The 10,230-nt window shown below is 43.7% G+C and overlaps 2 protein-coding genes across 2 annotated transcripts in view; both read right to left on the bottom strand.

Moving 5' to 3' along the window:
* Window positions 1-1,956: 1,956 nt before the first annotated feature.
* LOC111494253 (pollen-specific leucine-rich repeat extensin-like protein 3) lies at window positions 1,957-4,290 on the bottom strand. Its single transcript, XM_023144152.1, has 2 exons — window positions 3,062-4,290; window positions 1,957-2,920 (listed from the first exon to the last, which is right to left on the bottom strand). The coding sequence occupies exons 1-2, from the start codon at window positions 4,233-4,235 to the stop codon at window positions 2,043-2,045; spliced, it is 2,052 nt and encodes a 683-aa protein (XP_022999920.1). The 5' UTR covers window positions 4,236-4,290; the 3' UTR covers window positions 1,957-2,042.
* Window positions 4,291-8,401: 4,111 nt separating this feature from the next.
* Window positions 8,402-10,230, bottom strand: part of LOC111494877 (pollen-specific leucine-rich repeat extensin-like protein 1) — a 28,180-nt gene continuing 26,351 nt past the window's right edge. The window contains exon 6 of the mRNA XM_023144864.1: window positions 8,402-10,227. Within this exon, the coding sequence (XP_023000632.1) occupies window positions 8,551-10,227 (1,677 nt within the window). The 3' untranslated portion in view covers window positions 8,402-8,550. The remainder of the gene's footprint in view (window positions 10,228-10,230) is intronic.

Below are 10,230 nucleotides of genomic sequence, written 5' to 3'. Positions count from 1 at the left end.
AGGATAATTCCGAATAAACAGTAGTTCATGGTTAGCTCAAGATTAAGATTGAGTTACCTAGGTCATCGAATGAAAAGAAAACTAGTCTCAACAGTAAACGACATTATAAAGTGAGAGTTATTTTCTTCATGGTCCAATCTTATGCAATACTCATTGCATAGAACGCCCCCACTCACATGTCTCCACATGTACAATTTTAGTGATCACATTGTTTATATCATATACAAAAGTGGGCCGCATCCATAGTGTCCCCAGAATAAGGTACTCAGCCTTATTCTTATACTATAGATCATTTTGACTATATACTTGAATTTGATCCACTCTTATGTCTCTACATATAGTTCAAATAATCATACTATAAGCCAGAGTGTTCTTAGTTTATTGGATTTAGATTAATGATCGTAAAATTCACTTTATTCAATAACAATATTTACTGGGTTTTAAGACATAGAACCCAACAATTATATCCTAATATATTAAATATGCAAATATACTTTTAAATTGAGTCAAAAGATACTAATCTCTTCCACTCTTCCACTTTCTGAGAATGAATTAGATCTCCACGGAATTCTTGAAACTCACTCTTCTTCTCCACAAGAGTCTCTTGCACCTTGTGTTTGAGTCATAGCAAAGAAGAACTTGTGGGATATGGAAAACGTTTGCATGGTTGGAATACTCCAAGAAGTCTTGCAAGCTAGAGTTTCTACAAAAGTTTCCCAATACTCAGATGAAGAGTTTATTCCCTTCAGTGACATCATGTCTAGTTTATTAACAGGCACAATTATGTATTGAAAGAGTAGTATGAGATAAAAGGCATTTGCGATTTTAGCTGATTTATCGGAGGCCTATGTCAGCGTCACAAACTTTTTTGTTTTCACGATGGAAGAGTTTATTCCCTTTAGTGACGTCAAGTTTATTAACAAGCACAATTGTCTCTCCCACCTTGTGTTCGAGTTATAGCAAGAACTTGTGGAATATGGAAAACGTTTGCATGGTTGGAATACTTCAAGAAGTCTTGCAAGCTAGTTTCTACAAAGGAAGAGTTCCCTTCAATGACACCATGACACAATTATCGTGCTGCAACCATGTATCGTATTGCAGATCTAAACAATTAGCAATTGTGTATTGTTGGTTGTGCATGCTACACGAATTTCTTTGTACTTTTTCATGTCTCATAATTTCCTCTTAGCTCACTTCATTCCCTTACAATTCCCTTACAATTGCATCAAAAAATACCACTATTTTTACCACTTCTCATACAATTGCATACCTCTTAGATCGCCATACATATGACCAGTTCAAAAGCCCATGCATGCATCAAGGGCCTCGCATGCACGTCAATAGGTCATGTGTGCCCACCAACCTAAAATTGCACACATGTTTCAACATGCCACGAGGAGTCATTTCAGGCCCAACAATGCATAGCTTCACCGCCCATGTTCGCACGCCAATGCAGTTATTCACTGGCTCGCCCATGCATTAATGTATGTTCAAACCAAGACGATGTAACATTCAACCCACCAAAACCTCATGCATATCTCAAAAGCGCCCAAGCCAACATCATGCAGTGCCTAACCCACCAAATTCTTACACACCCACATGTGAACGCCGTCGTGCCCAACAAGTGTGCCCACCAGCCCATAACTACCAACCCACAACCACGCTCACCAGTAATGTTGTTGCCTTCATCTTGAGTTCATCCATATTGATACAAAGGTGTTGTGACTTGTGCTTAGGAGGTCCATATACCTACAAAGAGGTCCATATACCTAAAAAGTTGCCACATCAAATGTCATAGTATTATCATGTAATTACAACACTGAAACACATTCCAATAGTCTTGCACCAAAAATCTCACCATAGGAGGTAATATAATTGTTGTATATTAACGATTTTGGGTTAAAATGATTGTTATTTCAGAGTTAATTTAAGTTGCATTCAACTAAGTAAGCAAAATTGGGCAAAACTTCTCTCTTTATTCAAGTAAAAAGCTACAATATTGAAAAAATATCAAGAAATAATATGAAGAAAGACGAGACTACTCAATATCCGGGGAACTGTGGTGGTGGTGGAGATGCATATTGGAAACCGATGTTTGGTGGTAGGATGAGGTCTTCGAATGCCGGTGGTGGAGAAGCAGCGGGAGGAGGAGGCGGAGATGCGGTAGGAGGAGGGGGAGATGCGGTAGGAGGAGGGGGAGATGCGGTAGGAGGAGGCGGAGATGCGGTAGGAGGAGGCGGAGATGCGGTAGGAGGAGGGGGAGATGCNTGTGGTGGTGGTGGAGATGAATATTGGAAACCAATGTTTGGTGGTAGGATGAGGTCTTCGATCGCCGGTGGTGGAGAAGCACCATGAGGAGGAGGAGGAGATGCGGTCGGAGGAGGTGGAGAGTGCTCGGGAGGAGGTGGAGATGCAGTAGGAGGAGGGGGAGAGTGGACGGGTGGCGGTGGAGAGGGGATGGGTGGCGGTGGAGAGGGGATGGGTGGCGGTGGAGAGGGGATGGGTGGCGGTGGAGATGCAGTCGGTGGCGGTGGAGATGCGGTCGGAGGTGGGGGAGAGTAGACTGGCGGCGGCGGGGATGCGGTCGGAGGTGGGGGAGAGTAGACTGGCGGCGGCGGGGATGCGGTCGGAGGTGGGGGAGAGTACACTGGCGGCGGCGGGGATGCGGTCGGAGGTGGGGGAGAGTACACTGGCGGTGGCGGGGATGCGGTCGGAGGTGGGGGAGAGTACACTGGCGGTGGCGGAGACTCGGTCGTCGGCGGCGGAGACTCGGTCGGTGGTGTCGGAGACTCGGTCGGTGGTGTCGGAGACTCGGTCGTCGGCGGCGGAGACTCGGTCGGCGGCGGCGGAGACTCGGTCGGCGGCGGCGGAGATGGAACTTCATGATGATGATGATGATGATGATGAGGTGAGGATGGAACTTCGTGATGATGATGATGATGATGATGAGGTGATGACGGAACTTCGTGATGATGATGATGAGGTGAGGATGGAACTGGGGGTTTACCCGATTCTGAAGTTGGTGGCCTACGAACCCGTATCGGATGGGTCGGAGATTGACTAGCTGGATCTTCACCACAACCTCTACACTTCACCGACTTCATCATAAAAGAGCTGCAACTCTCAACATCTCTCTGCTCCGGGCGATTGGGCAAGCAATTATGAACGTCACTAAAAATCTTTTTTGAATCTTTAGATCCCACACATTCTTTATCTTGCTGATTAAAATAATTAGAGGAGTAATTAAAGCCACCTAAACGAGGCAATTTGCATATCTCCCCAGAAATAGAGCCCCTGAGTTCATTGTAACTAACATCAAGACACTGCAAATTCTTGAGTCCCGACAACGTGGGCAACCAACCAGGAAAGCTATTGTTGCTGATATCAAGCACCGTTAGATTGACAAGCTTTCCAATCTCGACTGGGAGACAACCATCGAGGTTGTTGCCGATGAAGAGAACCTGGTTGAGGCTGCTCATTTGGCCAATGGTTTGGGGAATGCAGCCATGGAAGTAGTTGTACGCAAAGGACACAACGGAGACAGTGGAGTTTCCAATAGTATTCGGGATGAAGGAACTAAATCTATTGTTGTTTAAGAATATGGCGTCGAAGTTCATAGTGAAGAGTGCCGGTGGGACTTCTCCTTCAAAGTCATTGAACCTAAGATCGAGGTACTTAGCGATACGCCAATAAAAAACAACTTCTGGAAAATGGCCAACGAAGCGGTTGTTACTGACATCAAACTCAAACATGAGAGTGAGCTTAGAAAAGCTATGAGGAATTATCCCACAAAACCTATTAGAGTTGATATGGAACAATGCCAAATCTGTCAAGAGTCCAAGCTCGGGTGGCAAGTAGCCTGCAATATCAGCATGGTTCAAATCAATGCCAGCCACAACCTCAACAGTGGAGTCATCAAGGGCCGAAGTACAAAAAACGCCCCTATAAAGACAGACATCATTGCCAACCCAATTTTCAGTGAAGTTATATGGGTCCGAATATATGGCGGCTTTCCAAGCTTTGAGGGCAACAAAAGCCTTCTTCAACCTCTCATTTATGAAAGTTTCATGAGAATTAACTTCAACTTCATATTTGTAGTCATCTGGGAGTTCTTCGTGTTCTCTTAGAGCCAAAAGTTGCCGATTAATGAGATACGAAACTTCAGCTTTCGAGACCGCAAGGGAGACCAACGGGAGAGTGAAGACAAGTAGAAGGAAGAGGAGAAGAGAAGACATGGTGAGTTTGGTTTGTTGTCGGGGAGAATGAGGCCTTTTAAAGAGTTTAGCAGAGTTTGAATTTGTTGTTTGTGGTTTGGGATTAATTGTTGGGTTATTTGTTTAAAAATAAGAGGGAAAGAAAGAACGAAACCAGGGGGATCGTTTTAACTCAACACTTACCAAGTCAAATTTTATGGTAAATATGTTTTGTTATTAATTTTCCCTTATTTTCTTTTTATTTTGTATTTTATAAGAATGGAAAACATAAACATAAACATAATTAATTTATATTAACCTTATTATTAATATTTTAGAGATCCATTTAGTTTTTATTGTTTATATTACTCCGTAGAAAATGCTCCTTTTTTAAATTACTTTCACTCCATAGAATTAATTGTGTTTTACGTGTAAGGAGTAATGATATGAACGAAGAATGTTGTTCAAATTATTATAAAGATAAAGTCAAGTTTTATTAAAATTAAATCAATTTCACGTTGAGAAGAATTAAGTCTAGATACTTTAAATGCAGCTTCATTTATTTTTAAGTTACGTTGGCCAATTATAGTCCTCGAGTATAAAGTTACAAACTTTTGAAATATCGGATAAAATGTTTCATTTTAAGGCTATATGAAGTATATGTTATTTGGTAAAATATTTATATTTTTCTTCCGCTAATTACTAAGTTTCTTTGCCCATTTAAATTTCTTTGCAATTTTATATAGTTTAGATTTTATGTTTAGAATTATCACGATCCATCTTATTTGAAATAATTCAAATCTCAAACCTTGGTTTGAGATATTTGATCAACAAGATAATTCGAATCTTAATTATCTTTTAGTGATTGTTTATGAACCGAACTAGTATATTCGTTAATACAAAGTTGTGACGATATGAACACAATATCGGGACTTATGGGAGCATTCAAACGCAAAAGGTTGGTGAGAGTTTATGTAAAGAAAATTTTAAAAGATTTAACAACTATATGTCTAAATAAGATTTTATGTTTTTATTTGGATCATGTTTAAGTATCATAAAAGTTTCTCATTTAAATTTTAAATATATATTTTTTATTTAACGTATCTATTATATATTAACTATTTTTAATATTTGATGTACATTTAACCTCGAAGTCAAGTTGATTGTTTTATTAGATTTAAAAAATTTTGTTATAAATTTGAGATAATAACTCTAAATTTTAATATATTTACTTATTGCTTTGCAGAGTTATTATTATAATTTTAATAAATTATGTGTTTTTTAATAGTTTAAGGGCCATTTCATGATCTATTCTGATATTTTTCTTATTTAAACTAATTATGAACCAAGTATTAGGTATTTAATTTTTTTTAGTTATATGACAATGCTGATTTAATATGTTACAATTTTCGCGTGTTATTCGATTGATTTTTTTTTTTTGTGAATAATTATAGATTGATTTGTGTTCGTTTGTGAATTTTTAATATCTTTGATCTAAGATTATATCTCAATAATTATAAATTGTGGATAAATAAATTTTTTTACAGCCAAGGTTGTGATTTTCGGGTTACCAATCCAACCAACCCAAACTTTTTGGTTGGATCAAGAAAATCCCTCAATCCAACCTAGATCATGTACACCCCTAATATTTCGTTGGATCAACCCTAGAATCCCTTGTACTACTATGTCAATAAACTTTAGTCAACGTGTATGATGACAACTATTGAACAATCAGTAGAATGCTACTACATTTTGCTTTGCTTAGGATTGCATGAAATGAGTAGAGTGGAAAGGTATTTATAGCAGATATCTTTATTCCCACCCTATATAAATTATTTCTCTAAAATGTATAGACAATTTAGCAAATATCTCCATTCGTCGTACCATAGAAAAAACCTTCATATTTGCTCGTATTCAACCCTTGTGTAAACAACTCTACCACTTGGTATCTGTCTTGATCTCCCGCATTTCGATTTCTTTCTTCAGGACTTTCTCTGTAATAAAATGATAGTGCACCTCCACATGGTTTGTTCTAGCATTAAGCACCGGATTTTATGCTAGGCAAAATGCATATTGGTTGTCGCAATTAAGCGATATTGAATAGTCAATTTTTAGGTGCAAATTTTTCGTTAAGAGTTTTAACCATGTAGTTTTTTTAGCTGCTCCAGTCGTTGCTCTATACTCCACTTTTGTAGTTGACAATAATACCATTGGTCGTCTTTTGTTATACCAAGAAATTGTCCCGAACCAAACTTGAACACATACCCAGTAGTTAATCTTCGGGTATCGTGGTCTCTTGCATACTTAGCATCACAATAAACAACTAGCTTACAGTCTTCACTTCTTTTGTATAAAAGACCATAGTCGATTGTACATTGGACATTTCTATTTTACATTTGACCATAGTTGAGTCGCATCTAAATAAGGCTTCTTCAGATTTTGCATGTACCGACTCATAACTCCAACTACATAAGAAAAGTCAAGCTAAGTCAAGCTGAGTTAAAGTTACGTAGATAAGTCTACCTACTAATTATCCATATATCGTTTCATAATTCAACTATTTGCCTTCATGTCCACAAATCTTGGCATTTGGCTCTATTGGTGTCGAGACTTGCTTGCACTTAAGCATGTCGAAGTTCTTAAATGCATCTCTTGTATACTTTTATTGGCGAAGAAAAGATTATTCATATGTCAAATCAACTTCTAGCCAAATTTCCTTCTCTTTCATGCAACTGACTAACCACTTTGAATAAAAAATTCCGAAATCTTACCATACCAAGCTCTTGTTATAGTTCTAATGAGCTCCTAGGTCGTGTAGTTCCTTGATGACTTATTCCTTTGTCACCACTTTCATATCCATGCGGCTTATTGTTGCTTCGTCTTTGTCATTCACACTGTAGCATGATGATGTTCCTCTCCATTCGATCTTCTCTAATGAAGGACTTTGGATCTAGTTTAGTAATCTCTCGACATCTGTATGGAAGTTCTAAGCAATCATCATATCATGTTGTGAGATTGATAAAAACTTGTTGTCTAGAAGTTGTAACCTCATATTGTTTTTTTTTTTTTTTACAAAAGTGCTACGATCATGTCAAATGCTTCTTTGGTTGTCTTGTCATCCTGAATATATTCATATATTCCAACATCTCTTCTCCGACTATATTGCATTGTCTACTTCAATTCTCCATTTGTGCAAGACACAATTAGCATCCTCCTCTAGAGGCGTAATTTCACTTCTGCAAATGACCTCTAAAAGGCCTTGTTCTTGTAGACAAGACATCATGTATCTTGACCACGTGTTATAGTTGTTGTGAATTTTTTGATTCCTCCGACGATTTAGAGATCACTCCATTTTGTTTATACCTTAGTAATACCAAACAAGCTAGTTTTCAAAACAGAACTTGTAAAGTTATGAACTACTCAAGACACTAAAAAATTCACTTGCTGATAATCTCAATAATTTGTTTCTCATGTGGAAGATCAGACAAAACTACTGCATACTAAGAATTTTAAGAAATTAGACAACTTATATCAATCTTGCTGATACCACAGATTATTGAAACTCTTTTGTGGAAACACTCACACACTTTTTAGTAAGACCAATCTGATTGTCAGGTGAGACCCTATTGAATTAATGATGAAATACCACTATTTTTACCATTCCTCATACTCTGTTGATAGCATTGAGCTTGCACGGGTCAACACCAAATCATGAGCCCTCGCCATACATATGATGTCAAAATCCCATGCATGCATCAAGGGCCTCACGTGAACGTCAATAGGTCATGTGTGCCCACCAACCTACAATTGTGCACATGTTTCAACATGCCACGAGTAGTCATTCCAGGCCCAACAATGCATAGCTTCAATGCTCATGTTTGCACGCCTATGCAATTATTCACCGACCCGCCCATGCACAACATATACCCTGCACACATCCATTAATGTATGTTCAAACCAAGACTATGTAACATTCAACCCACCAACCTCATGCAAAGTCTCAAAAGCGCGCCCAAGCCAATATCATGTAGTGCCCAACCCACCAAATCCTTGCACACCCACATGTGAACGCCGTCGTGCCCAACAAGTGTGCCCACCAGCCCACAGCCACGCTCACCAGTAATGTTGTTGTTAGCCTTCATCTTGAGTTCATCCATATTGATACAAAGGTGTTATGACTTTTGTTTAGGAGGTCCATATATCTAAAAAGTTGCCACATCAAATCTCGTAGTATTATCATGCAATTACAACAATTATTTCATGGTAGTAAGCAAAATTGGGCAAAACCTTTATAAGTAAAAAGAAGCTACATTATCGAAAAAATATCAAGAAATAATACGAATAAAGACAAGACTACTCAATATCCGAGAAACTGTGGTGGTGGTGGAGATGAATATTGGAAACCAATGTTTGGTGGTAGGATGAGGTCTTCGATCGCCGGTGGTGGAGAAGCACCATGAGGAGGAGGAGGAGATGCGGTCGGAGGAGGTGGAGAGTGCTCGGGAGGAGGTGGAGATGCAGTAGGAGGAGGGGGAGAGTGGACGGGTGGCGGTGGAGACGCTGTCGGGGGTGGGGGAGAGTAGACGGGTGGCGGTGGAGACGCTGTCGGGGGTGGGGGAGAGTAGACGGGTGGCGGTGGAGACGCTGTCGGGGGTGGGGGAGAGTAGACGGGTGGCGGTGGAGACGCTGTCGGGGGTGGGGGAGAGTAGACGGGTGGCGGTGGAGACGCTGTCGGGGGTGGGGGAGAGTAGACGGGTGGCGGTGGAGACGCTGTCGGGGGTGGGGGAGAGTAGACGGGTGGCGGTGGAGACGCTGTCGGGGGTGGGGGAGAGTAGACGGGTGGCGGTGGAGACGCTGTCGGGGGTGGGGGAGAGTAGACGGGTGGCGGTGGAGACGCTGTCGGGGGTGGGGGAGAGTAGACGGGTGGCGGTGGAGACGCTGTCGGGGGTGGGGGAGAGTAGACGGGTGGCGGTGGAGACGCTGTCGGGGGTGGGGGAGAGTAGACGGGTGGCGGTGGAGACGCTGTCGGGGGTGGGGGAGAGTAGACGGGTGGCGGTGGAGACGCTGTCGGGGGTGGGGGAGAGTAGACGGGTGGCGGTGGAGACGCTGTCGGGGGTGGGGGAGAGTAGACGGGTGGCGGTGGAGACGCTGTCGGGGGTGGGGGAGAGTAGACGGGTGGCGGTGGAGACGCTGTCGGGGGTGGGGGAGAGTAGACGGGTGGCGGTGGAGACGCTGTCGGGGGTGGGGGAGAGTAGACGGGTGGCGGTGGAGACGCTGTCGGGGGTGGGGGAGAGTAGACGGGTGGCGGTGGAGACGCTGTCGGGGGTGGGGGAGAGTAGACGGGTGGCGGTGGAGACGCTGTCGGGGGTGGGGGAGAGTAGACGGGTGGCGGTGGAGACGCTGTCGGGGGTGGGGGAGAGTAGACGGGTGGCGGTGGAGACGCTGTCGGGGGTGGGGGAGAGTAGACGGGTGGCGGTGGAGACGCTGTCGGGGGTGGGGGAGAGTAGACGGGTGGCGGTGGAGACGCTGTCGGGGGTGGGGGAGAGTAGACGGGTGGCGGTGGAGACGCTGTCGGGGGTGGGGGAGAGTAGACGGGTGGCGGTGGAGACGCTGTCGGGGGTGGGGGAGAGTAGACGGGTGGCGGTGGAGACGCTGTCGGGGGTGGGGGAGAGTAGACGGGTGGCGGTGGAGACGCTGTCGGGGGTGGGGGAGAGTAGACGGGTGGCGGTGGAGACGCTGTCGGGGGTGGGGGAGAGTAGACGGGTGGCGGTGGAGACGCTGTCGGGGGTGGGGGAGAGTAGACGGGTGGCGGTGGAGACGCTGTCGGGGGTGGGGGAGAGTAGACGGGTGGCGGTGGAGACGCTGTCGGGGGTGGGGGAGAGTAGACGGGTGGCGGTGGAGACGCTGTCGGGGGTGGGGGAGAGTAGACGGGTGGCGGTGGAGACGCTGTCGGGGGTGGGGGAGAGTAGACGGGTGGCGGTGGAGACGCGGTCGGGGGTGGGGGAGAGTAGACGGGTGGCGGTGGAGACGCTGTCGG

The sequence above is a fragment of the Cucurbita maxima genome, unplaced genomic scaffold, assembly GCF_002738345.1.
Source record: "Cucurbita maxima cultivar Rimu unplaced genomic scaffold, Cmax_1.0 Cma_Scf00020, whole genome shotgun sequence".
Lineage (NCBI taxonomy): Eukaryota > Viridiplantae > Streptophyta > Magnoliopsida > Cucurbitales > Cucurbitaceae > Cucurbita > Cucurbita maxima.
Note: the sequence above shows the minus strand (reverse complement) of the source record. Positions and strands in the feature narration are given on the sequence as shown.